This window comes from Narcine bancroftii, chromosome 2 (assembly GCF_036971445.1).
Source record: "Narcine bancroftii isolate sNarBan1 chromosome 2, sNarBan1.hap1, whole genome shotgun sequence".
NCBI classification, from domain to species: domain Eukaryota; kingdom Metazoa; phylum Chordata; class Chondrichthyes; order Torpediniformes; family Narcinidae; genus Narcine; species Narcine bancroftii.
In genome coordinates, this window is record NC_091470.1 from 354,123,868 (window position 1) to 354,144,974 (window position 21,107).

The 21,107-nt window shown below is 45.9% G+C and overlaps 1 protein-coding gene across 5 annotated transcripts in view; it reads right to left on the reverse strand.

Moving 5' to 3' along the window:
- The window catches only part of lama1 (laminin, alpha 1), a 336,199-nt gene that overhangs the window by 191,261 nt on the left and 123,831 nt on the right, over positions 1-21,107 (reverse strand). For 4 of the 5 annotated variants that reach the window (XM_069922349.1, XM_069922347.1, XM_069922351.1 and 1 more), the window contains exons 8-12: positions 20,634-20,812; positions 19,846-19,951; positions 18,668-18,828; positions 16,418-16,504; positions 14,076-14,216 (exon numbers count right to left, since the gene is read on the reverse strand). In XM_069922349.1, coding sequence (XP_069778450.1) covers positions 14,076-14,216; positions 16,418-16,504; positions 18,668-18,828; positions 19,846-19,951; positions 20,634-20,812 — 674 coding nt within the window. The remainder of the gene's footprint in view (positions 1-14,075; positions 14,217-16,417; positions 16,505-18,667; positions 18,829-19,845; positions 19,952-20,633; positions 20,813-21,107) is intronic. The other variant, XM_069922348.1, reaches the window with a different exon arrangement.

A 21,107-nucleotide genomic window follows, 5' to 3' on the forward strand; every position in this document is an offset into this window, starting at 1 on the left:
GTCAACTCTATAATGTTACAAGGCATGATAAATATTAGCAGATTATAAGGATGGTCTTTATTTGTATAAAATTAGTACATAAATACCTTCCATATATGTGGCTCATTAGAATAAATCATCAATATTTATGTACTTGAAAATCCAAATCAATCTGATTGGCCTGGCATACTGAAATGCGAAACACTCTATTTGACTACTATCATGAATAATCTTTCAAAAGAAACGCACAAATGCAGATGCTGGATTCTAGAGGGAACAAAGAAAAGTTAGAGGAACACAAATCTTATAACCTGAGTATAAGATTTGCTTTTTGCCACGTTTTCTGTGAACCTTTGAATCTAAAATGGCATCAGAGGTTGGTGACGTTTTGTGATTCCTGGATAGAATGCACAACTAAAGTTTTTTTTGTATACATGCCCATAATCCAAACGACAAATGTTCAGAATGTGAGAATGCTCATTTCATAATACTCTTTTTAGGAATATTTAAAGCTGGAATTAAACCAATTCATTTTTAAATTTTTAAACTAGCCATTGGAGCAACTAATTAGAATAACCAGGGGGTTCGCTCTCCTTTGCATCTTGGGGCAGTTGATTAAAGAGCCTGTCTGCCAGGAAATTTATTTTCATTAATTGCAAAATACTTTGAAAAGTATTTTTGATTTACAATCCTGCAGAACTCTGGAAAATTTGGTTATTGTCAGGGGAACAAAGGGGGAGAAATTGGTGGGAGGAGAATAATTGCAAAATGCAGGCAGGGTTATGTGGAATGTTGGGCCTAATTGCTGGAAACAGGCCAAGAGGTTCAAGATTCAAATTATTGTCATGTAATAAAACATTGTCATATTACACGAAATTGGTTTTGCCTGCTGTAAGGCAGACAGATTCGCCATCCGCAGAAATTGCCTGAAGCGTCTCTTACAGTCAGAGAAAGTTACTGAGTGTCTGTAGATTCACCTCCAGCACTCCCACAGCCACCCAGAGTTCAGACCAAACCACTGGCAACCCGAGCTCCAGATCTGAACTTCCGACATGGTCAGGAACCCTTCAGTGCCTTTGGCATCCCCTCGCATCCCGGTTCCGATAACTGGTGTCCCTTCAGCCATTTTGAGCCAGTTTCCAATCTGCAGCCTGGCGTGAGTCTCTCGACAGCAGTGTCCAGCAGTCCACAGCTTCCACGGGCTCATCGCCTCGAGACGCTAGCAGCCCGTTGTATGCATTGGTATTTCAGCCGCAGAGCCCCCTTACTGGTCTGCCGCCGTGGTCACCGTCCCCATGGGTCATCTCTCTGCTTCTCCTTCTCAGACAGGGGATGGCCTTCCCATTTTCTGGTGCCGTGCGCCAGTCCTCCATTCCCTAGGAGTCTACAACCCCTTGTGGCTGCTGCCGATCAGAGGCACTGCCACCTTGGTCGCAGACCCCGCGGAGCTGATGGCAGTTGACTGGGCAGCTTGTCCCCGTGAGAGCACTGTATCTCTGCTCCTCGCTCCCCACGGATCCTACCAGTGGCAGCGCCGCCATTTTTCAAGTTTAAAGGTCCTGCAGGCCCGAGAGAAGCAAGTCATCTAAGTTCCTCATGAAATCTCAGAGCTTCTAGTGGTCAGAAGAACACTATTGTAGCAAATCTGAGATCAAATCTGGCGCGGCCTGCAAGGAATTTGTATGTTCTCCCTCTGTCTCTGTGGGTTTCCCCTGTGTGGTCCTAGATCCTCTCACCCTTCAAAAACATACAGGGACTGTAGGTTAATTGGTATATTTAAAGGCAGCACGGGCTGCATGTCGAAATTCTGCAGCTTTTGTCACAGCTTCACAGATCATCTCCACACTCACCACCACCACCTGGCCACCCCAAAAAAATCTCAACATCAACACACAGAGGTGCTGGAGAAATTCAGCAGGTCATACAGTATCCCAGCACTTTTGGGTACTGCATTCAACCTCAGCATCTGCTGATTTTCTAGTTTAAACTCAGATAATGAGAGTTTATTGTCACACGCACCCACGCACATCTCCCCCAGGCTTCCAAACCCCACGTCCAGCCACTTACTGGGCCTATACCCTGGACCCTCATCTTAAGACACAACACCCATTCCCTCATCCCTGAACCATTGGTCCAGCTCCACACTTTCCCACATTCCGAATTCCTTCCCTGTCTGCTCACAAATTCGACACACCGTCCAGTCCAGCCCATCAACTGGTGGGGGGAGCTTTCTCAATACATTCTGAATGACAGGGTGGATGCTGAGAGACTGCATCATTTGCTGGTTGTTTCTGGGGGGGGCACAGTTTCAGAATGAGGGACCATCATTTAAGATGGTGATGAGGAAGAACTCCTCTTGGAGGGTAGTGATTTTCTTGTTTAAACTCAGATAATGAGAGTTTATTGTCACACGCACCCACGGACATCTCCCCCAGGCTTCCAAACCCCATGTCCAGCCACTTACTGGGCCTATACCCTGGACCCTCAACTTAAGAGTACAACTCTTAAATGGTCAGGACTGGGCTTATTTTGGATAAACAGTTTTATCAGAGAAATGGTCAATTCTTTAAAAACAGCCCAATAGCCCAGCAAAACACTTGTAACAAACAACAACAAACAACAAGAGAAGGCTTTTTAAGCATTAAAATGTTTAATTCCCACCAAAAAAATGCTGGCCGCACTGATCACCGACACCTTCTCACCAAGTCCCCGCTCCTGCTCAGGAACTTGAGGTCCCCGCTGCCAGGAGCCCGACATCCCCAGTCAGTTCGGCTCCGGGAAAAAATTTGGATAAATGAGGATTTATGATTTGTTTAGGATATCCTCATTTATCCAAATTAAAAAAAAAATTTCAGATAACTGAGGATTTCGGAGAATCCGATTTGGATAATCGGAGTTATACTGTACAATGTACAGATGCAGCTAAATTCTTACTTGCTGCATACGAACGTAGACCAACTAGAATAATAAAAATTAAATTACCACAACATCCCAAATCAAAAAGGGAGACGATAACTAACAAAGGATGGATAAATATTGACAGTTGCAGTTTGTGCAAGAAAAATATAATGGCATTTCAGTAGAGCAGACAGGTTTCGTGTAGGAGTAGTTTATGTTTGGATAATTCAGTACTAATTGTTATCTCCACTTGTGATAACCACTGAGCCTCAGTGGGGTATCTGCTTGGTACCTGCAGTTCAGTGTCGGCATAAATTCTGCTGACAACGCAGGCCATCTTAAGACAGCAGTCTATTTTCTCAACCAATGTCAGGATGAACAGCCTAATACTAGATTGCAACTAACCATTGTGGAATTGAGATATTGATTTGGAGGGGGTGTTAAGGATCAGAGAACTGAACACCAAGAAGCACACAAAAAGTGAATCACACCATCATTAGCGGATACCAAGGGGGATTTCAAATGTCTACAGATTGAGGACATAACAAACAGAAGCAGGAGTCAGTCAGTTGGCTCCTTGAGCTTTCTCCACCATTCAATAAGAGCACAACTCATCCAATCTTAACTCAATTACACGATTCTGCTCTTTCCGCATACTCCCTTGGGAGTTTAAAATACCTGCCAATCTCTGCTTTGAAATCAATGACCCTGTTGAAATTCAAAGTCACTACCCTCCAAGAGGAGTTCTTCCTCATCACCATCTTAAATGACGGTCCCTCGTTCTGAAACTGTGCCCCCCCAGAAACAACCAGCAAATGATGCGTCCCTCAGCATCCACCCTGTCATTCAGAATGTATTGAGAAAGCTCCCCCCACCAGTTGATGGGCTGGACTGGACGGTGTGTCGAATTTGTGAGCAGACAGGGAAGGGATTCGGAATGTGGGAAAGTGTGGAGCTGGACCAATGGTTCAGGGATGAGGGAATGGGTGTTGTGTCTTAAGATGAGGGTCCAGGTAAGTGGCTGGACGTGGAGTTTGGAAGCCTGGGGGAGATGTCCAGCACCAGCCACTTTGCAATCACCTTCACTTTCTTCAACCTCATTTTGATTCAATCAGTTTGGAGGAACTGTAGTACACACTCTTCCTAACTTAACTGCCCAAAGAAATTTTTCTCCATTTGTTCCACAATGCTACACAAACTACGATAACAACCCTCAGGTTCAAGGTTCGCATTTGCTGGAATCTAGAGCCAAATACAAACTGATGACCAGGCAGCATCTGTAGAGGCAGAAGGAGAGTCGACATTTCAGGTCGAGACCTTGCATCAGGTCTATAATGATGCCAATTCATAGAACACTAGCAACAAGCAAAACCCTGCCAATCTCACTTCCAATATATCTTCTGTGGGATTGGAGCTAACATTCAGAACTCATAGGAAACTGTTCTCCCATTGGTGAGTGGGCCAGTAATTAAGCTGCAGTGTGCAGACAGTGCTTGCGTTCGCACAGTGTGAGACCAGGATCCTCTATCAATATGCCCCCAGTGCAACAGCAATAAAGGTTCAGGAAGAGAGCCTGGAAATGGTGGACCACTTCCTGTTTCTCACAGCCTTCAGTGGAACAGCAGAACCTATTGTGAAGCGGGGTATCTGAGGAACAAGATCCCAGACCTGCTGAATGCTTATGGTCTGCACGACAGTCCTCTGGCCTGTACGGCAATCCTCTGATTGCTTGTGAGACCAGCATTACTTACAACAGGCATCTCAAAGCACTGTAAATATATAATAAAAGGATCCTCTCCTTGGGACATCCCCAGTGCTGAGGCCTTAGCTGGCGAGACTGGGCTGGCACCATTGTTCACCTGTCCAAAACCACACTCCCCAAAAAAGATCCCCTCATTTTGAGCTCTGCCCATGGACGCTTCTTCCCCTCTGGCATCAGATTCCTGAATGAACAATGAACCATAGACATTTCCTTACTTTGTCCTTTTCTTTTTCTTACAGTAATGTAATTTAATATATATATATATCTGTACTGTGATCCTGCCACAAAACAACAAATTCCGTGACATGCTCATGGCAGTGAATTTTGATTCTGAGATGCAAGGGTGTGTTCAACGCTTCCATGACGAAGGGCCACATCCCCACCGACTCCTGGAAAACTCTGTCCATGACCACTTAAAGTGGATGAGGAGCATTCAGGAAGCTCACAGACGTAGATCAGGAGCACCCAGAGGCCATGCATAGACAGTAGAAGGAGGGTACCACCCAAAAGACTTCACTCCATCACCTCAGAACCCATAAAACTGAGGCTGAAGATCAGCAAAATAAAACTTAAAAGAAATTGCAATTTATAAAATTACTTTCAGTGCAAGGGAGGTTGTTCAGAAGTAATTACGGTATTGGACGTGGTTAAAAGTACCAGATCATTCAATAAGGTGCAGGGTTGATATTGCTGCTTAGAAGTTAAAACTTCTGGCCGAACAGATGTTGATTGCAACTTTTGAAATTGCCACGAACACCTTATGAAGGAGTAGCCTTTGGATTTCCACACTCAGGCAGATGGATGGATGCTGGAAAGTTGCAGTCAATGTGAATGATAATTAAAAACTCAGCCTCAATATCAAGACAAGTGTATGTTCTGAGCCATCAACTTGACTGAAAATGGAAGTACTGAAAAAAATAATTGAAACTGCAGCAATGATTAAGACATCTTTGTTTCAGGGTGAGATGCTGCAACAAGATGATCTTTGAAAGTAGACCTTGAGTTGAGACCATGATGGATGACATCATTGTATGGGGGTCCACCAAGGATGAACAGGATACGCGACTAAGGCAAGTGCTTGACATGACACAGAGTGTCAATTTGAAATTAAGTAATGAGAAATGTGAATTTGGCATAAAGACACTGATCTTCATAGATGTCATATCTGAACAGGGAGTGAAGCCTGATCCAAAAAAGACATCAGCCATTGAGAATTTTGTGAGGGTCCAAATGTAGAGGAGGTGAGACAATTCTTGGGGACAGTGACTTACCTGGCTAAGTTCATCCCTCGTCTATCAACTGTGTCAGCACCAATTAGATCACTCCTTGAACAGAAAAATGAGTGGACGTGGTCGCAAGAGCACGAAGAGTGCTTCCAGAAGCTCTCAAAAGAGTCCTAACAGGAGAGCATGTACTAAAATTTAATGATCTGGGTGGATGCACCAGCATCTCAGCTGATGCATCCTGACGTGGCCTTGGAACAGTACTACGCGAGCAACACGAGGACACTTGACATCCGGGGGTTTATGCATCAAGGAGCTTAACAAGTGCAGAAGCCAACAAAGTACAGAAGTACAGAGAGAGAAAGAGCTTCTTACCAGCATTTATGCATGAAAAAGGTTCCATCAATATATTTTTGAATAAACTTTTGAAGTGGACACAGACCATTAACCACTCATCTCAATTATGTCCAAACCACTGAATGACTGGCCCATGAGAGTACAGTGCATGTTGATACAGCTGCAGAAATACGGTGTGAAAATGGTCTACACGCCAGGAAAATACATGTTTGCAGCTGATGCACTGCCTCAAGCAGTTGACAAGAAAGAAAAGAGCGACCAAGAGGTTAATGCGGAAATACAGGCCTATGTTGACATAATTATCATTTCATTTCCAGTATCCTGGGATAGAACAGAGCAGATCAGAAAACAAAAGAGGCAGATGAAACTGTGGCGACACACAAGTATGCCATGATGAACTGACCCCGCTGATTACATGCGGTCATCAAAGATGGTGGTGCACATCCATCTCTTCCAGTCCAGACCAGAAGTTGGCGTGCGCACTTACGTCAGCGTGACGCAAGCCGCAGGATGTGCGCGCTGTCCGACTGGCAGCCTAAGCGAGGGGTTGAAGTTTAAATAAATATTCTGCTGTGATACTGGAGCTAAACAGCCTGGGTCTCCAGTCTGTACAACCACTCTCTCACAATGTGCTACAGTGGTGACCCCGACGAGTCTCCACGCCCTGAAGACTCAATGACATGGACCCCGCAGTAGTAAGCACTATAGCGCTAAAACTGCCAACCTCCTGGACCTCCGCACTAGGTTCGGCCAAGCAGAGGCCCGGTTCCAGATTAAGCAAATCACTTCCGATACAACGAGGTATTTCTACATCGTCAGCTCTCTCGACCAAGATAGTGCCACCTGCATAGACAACCTCATCCAAGCTCTGCTGGAAGAGGGTAAACATCTAGTCTTAAAATATCTCCTTATCGGCACATACGGCCTCTCCCAGCGTGAAAGTGCTGCCAGACTGTTGCACTTAGATGGCCTCGGGGACAGGATGCCATCCGCACATACGGACGAGGTGCTCGAGCTGGAAGAAGACCATAAGCCCTGCCTCATGTTTGAGCAAGCCTTCCTGAAAAAAACGCCAGAGGACATCAGACTCTTACTCACAGGTGCTGATTTTAGCAACCCGCGCAAAATTGAAGCGAGGACTAACATCCTCTTACTCTCCAAATGCGATACCCCTGAGATGGTCAACCGAGTAAACAAATCACAGCAAGAGTCCACCCAGAAGGCACCCCCAGCATCGGAACACCAGCCCAGATGCCAGAGCCCAGCCTTAACGGATCAATGCTCGTGTTTCTACCACCAATGTTGGGGCACCAGGGCACAGAAATGCCATCAGCCCTGCTCGTTTCAGAGAAATGAGCAGGCCAGACACTGTTAGTGGCCGCGACGGCTGCCCAATGGAACAGCCTGCTTCATATGTGGGACAGCATCTCAGGCTGCAAGTTCCTTGTCGACACAGGAGCCAAGATAAGTGTCATTCCAACTTCCCTGGAGACGCACACGTGACCACACGGCCCCACTCTACAGGTGCCGAACGACTCCACCATCAGAATATTCAGCTGAAATGCACACCCCTATGTTTTGGGGAGATAGACTTTCAGTGACAGCTCATGTCAGCGGCAGTGGACAAACCCTGCTGGGCGCGGATTTCCTTCAGGTCCACTCGTTACTGGTGCAGGCCCCTGGTCCATACAGAGACTTTTCAGACAATACCCCTCGGTACTTCAAATGAGCCAGCCACCCACCTAGCCGCGGTAGAGACCTCAAGCGACTGTTACACCCGCCTACTCCACCTATGCCCGTAGTTCTCCTCCACAAAGCCTCGACGCGGCGTACAACACCACATCATGACTAATGGCCCTCCATTCACTCGCGAGTCCGCAGACTGGCTCTGGACAAACTCAGACTAGCCAAGGAGGAGTTCACACACATGGAGGAATTGAGCATTGTCTGCAGATCGGACAGCCCGAGGGCTTCACCCATTTACATGGTGCCCAAAGCCAATGGTGGTTGGCTACTGCCATTTAAACGAGGCTACGGTTCTGGACTGCTACCCAGTACCTCATATTCAGGACTTCACAGCAAACCTTCTCCAAAGTTGGCCGGATCTGAGGGTATCATCAGATATCTGTCTACTCGGATGACGTACAGAAGGTGGCCAACATCACTCCATTTGGCCATTTTGAGTTCCTGAGGATGCCTTTCAAGCTGAAGGCTGTGCAGATGTTCCAGTGGTTAATGGACGTGGTAGGGCGTGACCTACTCTTCTTTTTCATTTACCTTGACAACATCCTGGTGGCAAGAAGCACTCAAGAGGAACATGTGGGGCACCTACGACAACTTTTCGCTCGTCTGACACAATTTAGCCTCATCATCAACCCCGCAAAATGTGAGTTCGGCTGCAAGGAGATTGATTGTTTTGGGCCACCGCATCACGAAAGATGGTGCAGCGCCACTCCTGGACAAGTGAGAAGCCATCCGCCAGTTTCTGAAGCCATCCACGCTCATAGGCTTTCAGGAGTTTATGGGGATGGTCAACCTTAACAACAGATTTATCCCTGAGGCAGCCGTAATCATGTGCCCTCTTTTTGACCTGATGTCTGCCTCTATCAGAGACCTCCATTGGATCGACGAGCCTTTGGCCGCCTTCGCAGCTACCAAGGAGGCCCTCGCGCATTCAACCATGCTAGTTCACCCGCGGTTGGACGCACCCACAGCACTCACAGTTGATCCATCCGGCACTGTAGTGAGCACAGTCCTCAAGCAGTTGGTGGATGACACGTGGAAAGCACTTGCCTTTTTCAGCCGCCATTTCCGGCCACCGGAACGCAAGTACAGCACTTTTGAAAAAGAGTTGCTTGCCCGCTACCTCGTTGTTCTCCACTTTCGTTATTTCCTAGAAGGCCGAACCTTCACAGTCTACACCGACCACAAGCCGTTGACGTTCGCCTTCCACAAGGTTTCAGATCCATGATCTGCCCGCCTGCAGAGGCAGCTGTCGAACATTTCAGAATCCACTACCTGCGTTCGCCATCTATCTGGCAAAAACAACATTGTAGCAGATGCCCTTTCCAGGCCAGCCTTGTATGCCCTTTCACAGGGCATTGACTTCTTTGAGCTGGCTCTGGCCCAACAATCTGACCCTGACACAAAGTGCTTTTGCACAGCCATCATGGGCCTACAGCTGCAGGACCTGCCTTTGGATGACGGCAACACCACCATCCTCTGTGACGTCTCCACAGGGAGCCCCCGACCAGTGAGGTGGCAAAGAATGCTCTTCAAGCTCATAAGCGGTTTATTACACCCCCCCCCCCCACCATCCGTACGACGGTCCAGATGAATTCTACCCGGTTCATCTACCGTGGCCTTCGCAAAAGGGCCACAGAGTGGGCGCGGGCCTGCCTGGACTGCCAGATGGCAAAGGTGCAGACGCACACACGAACGCCTATTCAGTAGTTCAAGTCCGCCTCATGCCGATTCGAACATGGCCACGTGGACATAATTGGCTCCCTGCATGTCTCAAGGGGTTACCGCTACCTGCTCACTATGGTGGACAGATTTACCCGGTGGCTGGAGGCAACCCCCCTTCCCGACATACCCACAGACAATTGTGCAAGGGCTTTCCTGTTCACCTGGGTCTTCTGCTTCGGCGTCCCCTCCCACGTCCACCTTATGGAGCGAGCTGTCTGAACTCCTAGGGACCGAGCTCCATCGCACGACTCCCTATTACCCCCCAGTACAATGGTCTAGAGGAGCGGTTCCATGGGCACCTAAAATCAGCCCTCATGGCCGACTCAAGGGCCCCAACTGGGCGGATGAGCACTATGGGACCTCCTGGGTATCTGTACGGCCCCCAAAGATGACTTGCATGCCTCAACCGCTGAGTTGCTTTACAGAGAGGCCCTCGCTATCCCAGGTCAGTTCCTTACCTCCACCACCAACCCAAACTAGGACCAAGAGAGCACCCTGGAGTGCATAAGGGGCAAGCTAGGGTCTCTCGCACCCGCCCCCCCATCCTCAGGACACTGTCAGCCTCCCACTCATGCTCCCCGCGATTTAATGTCTTGTGCTTATGTGTTAATACGCAGGGGTGGTCACAGAACCACTTTTCAGCATCCCTATGAGGGTCCTTCTGCAGAATGGGTTCCTCCTTTGCCTTGGAAATTGGAGGCAAGGAGGAGCTTTTCAAATGTGGGCCGCCTGAAGCCCACACACAAGGACAAAACCCAGCCGCCACCTGTCACTGTGTAGAGGCAGGCTGCCAAAGCAGCAGGACATCACCAGTATTAGTTCAGGGGGGGTGGGGGAGTTGTGTGGCCATGCACAAGTATGCTGTGATGAACCGGCCCCGCTTGTTACATGCGGTCAGCGGAGTAGTCACGGCAAAGATGGTGGCGCGCATCCATCTCTTCCAGTCCAGACCAGAAGTTGGAGTGCGCGCTTGCATCAGTGTAACACAAGCCGTGAGATGTATGCACGGTCCGACTGGCAGCCTAAAGTTTAAATAAACATTCTAGCAGCCTGTGTCTCCAATCTATACAACTGCTCTCTCACAAAGCACTAAAAAACAATGAACGAGCTCCAAGATATAATACAGAAAGGACGGCCTGCAGCTGAGAATGACTGTCCGATGGGTGTTCAGGATTACTGGTCATCCAGAAATGAACTGTCAGTTGTAAAGATATGGTCTTCAAAGGGAACAAGTTTGTGATTCCAGTGCAGCTATGCAAGGAAATGCTCCAGAAGATACACGAAGGACATCTTGGTGAGGAAAAATACAAACATAGAGCTCGAGAAGTGATGCACTGGCCAAGAATGCACCAAGACGCAAGCCAGACCACTGCTTCATGCAAAATATGCCTTACTTATAGACCAAAGCAGCAAGCAGAACCGCTTACATCACATCCTGTACCAGACAGGCAATACTTCAAAGTTGGAGTAGATTTGTTTGACTGTAATGGGAAGAGTCATATAGTAGTAACAGACTATTTTTCCAATTACCCAGAGGTAACAACACTGCAGTCAACATCCAGCAAAGCAGTTATTGCTTTCATGAAAAGTGAGTTTGCGAGGCAAAGAGTTCCTTGTGATGTAGTGTCCACAATTTTCGAGCAATGAATCGGAGTCCTTTGACAATAATTGGAGGTTTTGGCAGGTAACTTCAAGCCCATATCACCCAAAGTCTAATGGCCTGGCAGAGAGTTCTGTGAAGGTGGTGAAACCGCATGATGGACGAGAGGATTTTCCACAGAAGTCTCATGATTCACAGAAGTTTGCCACTCAATCTTGTAAATCACCATTTTCTCCAGCCCAAATGATGATGGGTTGATGCATATGGACCAATCTTCCAATGTGTGAAAATCTGTTGACACCTAAAGGAGCACAAGGTGAAACAGGCTAAAATGGAAGAGAAAATAAAACAGAAATAGTATGACAAGACTGCGAAAAGCCGACCAGTCCTGAAGCCTGGAGTTCCCGTGCAAATGCGAGATCACAATTCCGGCACATGGGCCTTGCCAGGATATGAGCAAGAGGGAATGGATCCACATTCCCACCAGATCCAGACAGAGAGAGAGACACCTAAGAAGGAACTGCGTGGATCTATGACCACAAGCTCCAACTCATAGTCGTGACCCGTACGTAAAAGGGTACAGCACAGGACGAAGAGGAACATGTGGTTCAAAGTCTACAGAAAGACACTAAATCTAACATTGCAATTCAAGCAGAACACCAGTGGAAACACATGCCAGACCAAAAAGGATGGTTAAACCACCTCAGAGACTGATTGAAAGCTGCTAAGTGAAGAGACCGGCCACAGAATGTAGATACTTCTCTTCTGTAGACATAGTATTGTGTTTGTGTTTTTGTAAAAGAGGAGAGTTGTGTTATTAAGTGTGTAAATAAGAACTAAATTTCCCAGCAGGCAATGAGCGCGGTTGGCTGGAACCCAGAAGTGGTAGGATGGAAGTCATGGGCGTTGACACTGGAAGTCAGTTGAAACATAGAAACATAGAAAATAGGTGTGGGAGCAGGCCATTTGGCCCTTCAAGCCTGCACCACCATTGATTTTGATCATGGCCGATCGTCTACTCTGTACCCAGTACCTGCCTTCTCGCCATACTCCCTGATTCCCTTAACCACAAGGGCCAAATCTAACCCCCTTTTAAATATAGATAAAGAACTGGCTTCAACTACTTCCTGTGGCAAAGAATTCCACAGATTCACCACTTTTTTTTCTCATCTCAGTGCTAAAAGACTTCCCCCTTATCCTTAAACTGTGATTCTTCCCCAATATCAGGAACACCCTTCCTACATCTAGCCTGCCCAATCCCTTAAGAATTTTATATGGTTCTATATGATCCCCCCCCACTCAATCTTGTAAATTCCAGCGAGTATAAGCCTAGTCAATCTAGCCTTTCTTCATATGTAGGTCCTGCCATCCCCGGTATCAATGTCGTGAACCTTCTTTGCACTCCCTCTATGGCGAGGATGTCTTTCCTCAGACAAGGAAACCAAAACTGTACACAATACTCTAGGTGTGGTCTCACCGAGGCCCTGTACAACTGAAGTAGAACCTCTCTGCTTCTGTACTCGAATCCTCTTGCTATGAATGCCAACATACCGTTTGCTTTCCTCACTGCCTGCTGTACCTGCATGCCCACTTCCAATGACTGGTGCACACCGACACCCAAGTATTGTTGCATCTCTCCTTTTCCTTGTTGAGATAATAATCTTCTCTCTATTCTTGCCTCCAAAGTGGATAACCTCACATTTATCCATATATTGCATCTGCCATGCCTTGGCCCACACACTTAACTTGTCCAAGTCACCCTGCATCCTCTACACAGCTAATCCTGCCACCCAGCTTCGTGTCGTCTGCAAACTTGGAGGTGTTGCTTACTATTCCCTCATCTAAGTCATTGATCTATATTGTAAATAACTGGGGTCCCAGTGAAGCAGCTCAAGGAAAATAAAGTCGGTTAAGTGGTAAACCCACATAAAGTCGTTCTTCTTGAAAGAACAAGAATAACAATAACCATCTTAGCAAAGAGAAGACAACAGCCAGATGAAATTTTAACTGAGTCAGAACATCACAGATTTGTGTAGCACAGCAACAGTCCCTCCAGCCCACCACGTCCATGCTGGCCTCTTTCTCCATTGACACTAATCCCACTTGTCTGCATTAAGGCAGGTGTCCTTCTATGCCATGCCTCATGAAGTACCCATCAAAATTTCTCTTAAACATTATGATCGTATCCTCTGGAATCATCCCAGATATCAGTCTTTTTCTACGACGAGAATGTCCCACAATCCCTGCCTTTAAAACTCCTTCTTCTCACCCTAAACCTATGCCCTCTTGTCTTCTAGTCACATGGATTACCCCCTCCTGCTCTTTAATGAGCAGGAGTTAATTTTATCATGGCGTTATTGACCTGCTGGGATCTAATGACCTTAGTATGATTCTAAAAATCCTTGTGCTTTTAAGTCTTAGTGTTCTGTTTAATGGCTGAGAAAGCTACAATTTATAGGTACTGCATCATAAAATCCATGTAATTTCTTCTGCGCAGTTTCACAGTTTAAAAAGAAAGTTAATAGACTGTGTCCCCTTGCAAAACAATTTTGCTGCAGTATTACTAACCACTATAAACATTGATATAGCAACCAGTGTTATTAATCCATAAAAACAACCTCGGAAACATTTTAAGTCAGAGCAGAGCTAAGCAATTCCACTGGCTTCTGCAACACAAACCATACCCGATTATGAAAGATCTGTTTACTCATCTTCCTGTTTCATTTCCACAAGGGCAAATGTAGGTGAATAAAAAAGCCAGGCACATGGTTAACTGTTTGCCACTCACCTGGGTGACAGGCCAGGAAATGCTTTCACAAACGCCAGACAGTCCAAAGCAGAAACATTCTGTACAGCCTTCTGGATTCCTTTTCTGCAGGTTGTAGAATCCTGACTTGCATTGTTCACAGTTCTCTCCCTCCACGTTTCTCTGTAATCCAGAATTGCTTTTATTCATGGTCTGACAACGATGACATAATGAGAATGACTTGTAACACAAGTGAATAACAATCAACATCGATAGTATTAGTAGAACTAATTTCCAAATTAAATTTACAAGAAATTGCTTTATGCGTGGCCTGGAGATGTATAGCAGTGACATGGAAGTCTGACTCCCCTCTCCTCATTGATAGATGGTCTTCAGAAATGAACAGCTATATTCCACATATAATCTTAGAAAAGGATACAAGGCCTTCCTGAAAATTTGGCAAACTGATCTAGAACATAAAGTCACTTCACTGATGCCGCTATTGGGATATGATCATTTCTGGCAACCCAGTAGACCTCTGTAAAGAATAGAACATTGTGGTAATATCATGACTTTTGTGTACACACCGATGATGGGACCTTTCTTTTTTACTTTGTTTAATTGGGTTTACACAAAGGGTAGGGATGTGGGGCTTTCTTGATGTTTTGTATAATTATTAATTGTTAAATATACTTAAAAATGAAAAATAAAATAAAATATTATAACAAAAATCAACCTTGATCACCAACAATGGAAGCAGTTGCAATTCACTCTGATGGGTACTGATGATCAAAGAAATATTTGTATGGAATCTTATCAGGATAATTTTAATTCAATTCATTAAATAAATTTGGAATTAAAATGTTGGTAGAGCCAATGACTACAAAAGTGTGAGATTGGTGTAAGCATTCTTTATTAATGTCCTTTAAGGAAAGAAATCTGCTCTCCTTGCTAGGATGGTCCTCGATCCAGTGCCGCCTCGTACACTTCCCATCGATGCTGAAATAAAATAAAATGGCCAATAACAACCTCGATGGAAAACTGGACAGGAAACAGAGTGATCTCATGAAGGACTGTTTTGCAGATTGAATGACAATGGAGTTCCCAAGAAGTTGTTATGAAGACCTCTCGTTTCCTTTGGACAGATTAATGATTTGGATCTTGAGTGCTTGTTCAGCATTTCCAAATTTCCAAATGGCCCGTGCTGGTGAATGGGAAGTCTGACAATAATAAACTTCAAGAGAACACCGATAGTTTGGCAGAATGTGTGGAAACATGGTGGATGATTGTTGAAATACAATGTGTTATATTTCAGTAGTTGAAATAAAATTGTAAATTGTTCCTTGTATGTCGGAGAGCGGCCGAATCAGGATGGGAGAGATGCTGGGAATGTGGGAAGAATAAAAGGGTAACATAGTTGGCGCAATGCTATTAGAGTGGCAGTAACCCGGATTCGAATCTGGCACTATCTATAAGGAGTTTGTATGTTCTCCCCATGTCTGTGTGAGTTTCCTGCAGGTGCTCTGGTTTAATCCCACGCTTCAAAATGTTGTAGATCATGGGTGAAATTGGGATGCACAGGCTCGTCAGACAAAAGGGCCTGCTATTGTCTTAAAAAAAGACAGATAATAAATCAATAAATAGATAGATAAATAGGCACTGAGCTGTTTTTGATCATCAACATGGGCTGAATGGCCTGTTTGAGCTGTATGCCTCTATGACCAATTTTTAGATATTAAAGAAATCAAACAATACAGGAAATTAACACTGCAGTAAAGAAATCAGCACCGATAATGGTAAATGGCAGAGTTGAACCTGCTGCTTCTATTCCTGTATCCTGATGTTCCAAATAAATTTGAAAAAGTATCTTAGACTGGTTCATCCCCAACATTTACATTGTATTTAGAGATACACATTAAGAGATCCTTCGGGCCCATGAACTTGTGAGGCCCAAATACAACCATGTGACCAATGAACCTACTAATCCCGTACATCTATGGAAGATGGGAGGAAAACAGAGAACCTGGAGGAAACCCACAGGGAAACCATTCAAACTCCTTAGACAGTGCCGGATTTAAACCCACATTGCGCTAACCATGCCACCCCGTTGATTATACACATCAACACTTTTGAACATTAGCCCTTGTTCCCCTGCACCTGCTAATTGTATGTTAACACTGAGTTTGTGTCTTTCCCCACCCCTTTGTAAAATGGGAACTCCACAACCTAATTATCCCTTAAGCTCTCATTCTTAGCTGGGAGTGCTTCCAGTGTTTAGTTGGAAGTGCACTGATTGGCCTGTGGGTATTTCTAGCAATGTCTTTTTTTAATTTTACGTGGTGAACAAAGATATTTCACAAACACCTGCTCATAAATAAACCTACTCTCATGGCAGTAACTGAAGCCAATCTTCGCAATATGAATATCTTATCCCACGCCTGTCCCTCTCGTTGGCCCACCCGTTCTCTTCCCTGGGGCAGCAAAACATTTCCAAGTTAATTTCGTTAAGTTTCATCACATAATTGCTGAGCTGCAGAGGAAAATTGCAATTGCAATCGTTATACAGGGAGTGGGGGGGGGGGGGGGGGGGGGGAGCGGGAAACAAAAACCTGGGCTGGATCGAGATACGACTAGGTACCTCTCACTTTTTCACCTTCCCTTGAGATTCCATCGAGGTGGGGAGAGGGGTCATACAACATTCCTTTGCTTGTGTCCACCAGGTAATTTCCGGGTACCTTTTAAGTGTCTCAGTTAACACCTGGCTTAAGTCCTTCTCAGTCTTTCCAAGGATCCTGACGGTCTGCAATGCAATCCTGTTTTCTGCTGCCTGAGTGACCCCAGCAGAGAAACAACAGTTCAAACAAGGTGGTTTCCTTCACCTCTCGAGGCACAAGAGACTGCAGGCGCTAGAGTCTGGAGAACAACACACCCTGCTAGAGGAATGCAGCAGATTGAGCAACGTCAGTCGGAGAAAGTGCACTGCGGACATCTAGGGTACACAAACAGCTGAGCTGCTAGAATTCTGGTGAGGTTCTGTGCTGCGGACACTATCTGAGGAGTTGTGAATTCATTTCCATTACTGCTAAGATGCCTATTGAATCTGCACCAGTTTCCCCACCACTCATTGGAACATGAGAAATAGGAGCACGACTCGGCCATCCGGCCCAATGTACCTGCTCCCCCCCATTCAATGGCTGATCTCACTGTAGACTCACCTCCACTTACCTATTTGTTCCCCACTACTCATAATTCTCCAACTATGCAAAAATCAATCTCACTGTGTCTTAAACGTTTTTAATGAGACGGCCTCTACTGCTTCCTTGGACAGAGAATTCCACAGGACCACTACTCTCTGGGAAAAGCAGTTCCTCTTCTCCATCCTAAACTGACTCCCCAAAATCACAAGACATCTTCTAATTTCCACCTCTTACCTGCTAACCCGTGTTCTCCCCCTTTCCCTTCTCCCCTGCCCCACCATTTGATTCAGGCACCTGCCTGATTTTTGACACTCTTGACAAAGGACTTGGGCCTCAAACATCGGCTGCCTTTCACTTCCTGTGACTTGATGAGTTTCTCCAGCACTTTTATGTAGTTCCCAAGTTCTAGTCTCACCTACCAGTAGAAATAACTTTCTGACCTTTACTTCCTATCTCTTTCACAATTTTAGATGTTTCCATATGATCCTCTCTCATTCTTCGAAGTGAGCCGTTCCAATCTGAAAGCATCCTGCCATTCATTCAATGTCGCTGGATCCAAACCTGCGACTCACTCTCCAGTATTTTTGTGTCCCTTCACCAGAAGACTGCCGTGGTTCATAAAGATGGCTCAGGAGCACCTCCTTCTTTGGAGTGAGGGAATGGGCAATACATTTTCCTTTTGCCAGTACTTCAAAAACAAATAAATAAATATTCCATGCTTCCACGCAAGGTTGGGCCCCAGAAGGTTTCAAGGCCTGAGAGCCAGCAGGAGTATGTGATGGCTCTCAGATCGGAAGGAATGTTTTGCGTGCCTGCAGATCTTAAGAACTGAATTTTTGGTACTGTTATGTGGAAGTACATAAATTGGATACAACTTTACCACTGAGTTAATATGCAAAATTGCCGGGAGTACTCAGTAGGTCACACAACGTCCATAGGAGGTACATACATATCACCAACATTGGGCCCTTCTTCAAAGTATTGGCAAAATGCAAGGCTTGAATTAAAAGGCTGAGGGAGGAGGGAAGAAAGGACGGGGAAGGAGCACAGGCCAACAGGAAAAAGGTCATGGACAGATCGGGGAAGGGGGTTGGCTCTGAGGGTGGAGAGTTGGTGGAAAGGAGACAGACTCTAATAATTTTGTGTATTTACGACAATCACAGCATCAGCAGACTTTCTTGTTTGTACCATGGAGTTTTTGCTCCAAATTACAGCACTGTACCATGCTTCTTGATTCCAGTATTATAGCAAAAGATATCACTCTCACTCATGAATATATTCAATGATTGTGCATCCATCCCATCAATTCACAACCCAGTGTGTCTCCTTCTCACAACCGTGAACAAATAAGCCTCCAGGTGGGGGAAAATCAACCTTGAAAAGCCCATTGATATTTCTTACAGCAAACAGAGAGAGAAGGCACAAGGCACCACAAACCTTGCATTGGCATGGTTCAGCACAAGGGTCATCGTTGGTGCTGCCCACAACACTGCAGTTGCAACGCACACAATTGGGGAAACCTTTATAGCCCAACGCACAGTGGCTGCATGTCCTTCCAGTGTAACCGGCTCGGCAGTGGCACTGCCCAGGGAAAAGACCTAATGCAGAAATGAGGAAGAAAATCAGCGGAGATGCTTGAGTAAGTAATTCATGTACAAATGAACTGATCTAGACCGCTTCTAGATTTACACAGTGAAGAAAACATAGGGGACTGCCTCAGAAATGTGGAATAACCTGTAGAGCAGCGGTTCCCAAACTTTCTCATGCTGCTGCACCCTTGGCCTCCAGACCACATCCCGAACATCCCCCCCCCCCATACAAAAGTGCTGGATGGGCGGGGAGCGGGTAGTAGCGGCGCTGAGCAGGGTTGGGGGGGGATGGTTAGTGACGGTGCTGAGCAGGGGTGGTTAGTGACAGAGCTGAGGAGCTGAGGGGGTGGAGGCGGCACTGAGAGGGGGTGGTGGCGGCGATGAGGAGGGGTGGTGGTGATGGGGGGTGGAGGCGGCACTGAGAGGGGGTGGTGGTGGTGATGAGGAGGGGTGGTGACAGCGCTGAGAGGGGTGTTGGTGTCGGCACTGAGAGAGGGGTTAGTGACTTGTTGAGATGAGGTTAGTGGCGGCGCTGAGCAGGGAGGGTAGTGATGCCAATACAACATGACGGCCACCGAGACCAGCTCTTGTGAGAACAACTTGTCTCCGTTTATTTTGCTCACTACTGCCACCCCAAGTCTGGCCAGAAAATTACTGCACTGGCTTCTTCATTAAACTGCAGCAGACTGGAGAATAGTAAGACTGAAGGTTCGGAACTCCCCCTTTTTTCTCACCGTCCCTTTTCCCCCTCACAACCCCCTTGGATCTTTCCACCGCCCACAGGGGAGTGGCAGCACCCACTTTGGGAATCACTAGCGTAGAGAAGCACTGCTGATGAATGAGTAACTAACCGGGTCTTTGATAGGCTTGAAAACAGGTAAATAAGATTGCATTTTCTAGTCACAGACTCTGATGTATAGTGATGTGACCCTGTTGCACACTTGTGCATTGACCCTTCTTTTCAATTCACCAAAGTCAATGGATACGCATGTTATCAGGGATAAGAAGCCACATTATGAACTTTACCTTGTCCTGTGGCTGCTTGGTTATCATCCTTCACACAAGTGGCACTCAAGGATCCAGCAGGGTCACAGTCACATGACAAGCAAGGATCACGGCTTAAAGGAGACACCTAGAAATATAACAATGTAAGTAAACCAACCAAATATCATCTCTTTTCTTCTTCTTCCCGATACTTTTCATTACTTAAATACAAGTCCGATTAAAAATGCCAATCTGAAATAATAACCATATAGCAATTAGAGCACGGAAACAGGCCATCTTGGCCCTTCTAGTCCACACCAAACCAAGTACTCTCCTCTAATCCCACCTACCTGCACCCTGCCCATGACCTCCATTCCCCTCCCATCCATATACCTCTCCAACTTTCCGACCTTTACTTCCTATCTCTTTCACAATTTTAGATGTTTCCATATGATCCTCTCTCATTCTTCTAAGTGAGCCGTTCCAATCAAAAACCATTCTGCCATTCATTCAATGTCGCTGGATCCAAACCTGCAACTCGCTCTCCAGTATTTTTGTGTCCCTTCACCAGAAGACTGCTGTGGTTCATGAAGATGGCTCAGGAGCACCTCCTTCCTTGGACCCTGCCGCCACTACTTCTCCCAGAAGCTCATTCCACACAGCCACCACTCTCTGAGTGAAGAAGATCCCCCTCATATTACTTCTAAACTTTTGCCCCTTAACTCACAATGGCATAACAAGGCTGACACAAAGAGGGGAGCTGGCCAACTGACAGTTCATGGCAGAGAATGGGTAGAGAGTATAGGATTTCACTTCACATAAACAGTTACCTTGTGAGGTCGGTAGAAGCCATCAATGCAGGTCTCACAGTTGATACCTGATGTGTTGTTGGTGCAATTAATACACACCCCTCCACCGGTAAACTGTCCCAGTATGTTCAAACTCAGGTTACGATCAGCCACACTTTGATCAAAGTTACAATCATCTGTTTTGCCGTGACAATTACATTCTAGTTAACAAAGAAATAAGTACAACTGAGGCTGATGTCTTCATAATAAGTAAGTTAAAAATATTTAGCAAATGAAGAAAAAATATCTTTACATTGTAATCGAGCTTCATCAACATCAACTTTGGATCATACAGCAAGGAGGGTTATTCAACCCATCTCAACCTGTGCTCACTTGGCCTCGGAAAAACATCCAAATATGCCATATCCTCACCCATTCCCCTTAGTCTGAGAATGACCACCACTTAACCATACAGTAATTACCCAATGTAGCACTGCTCACTACAGATTTGGCTTT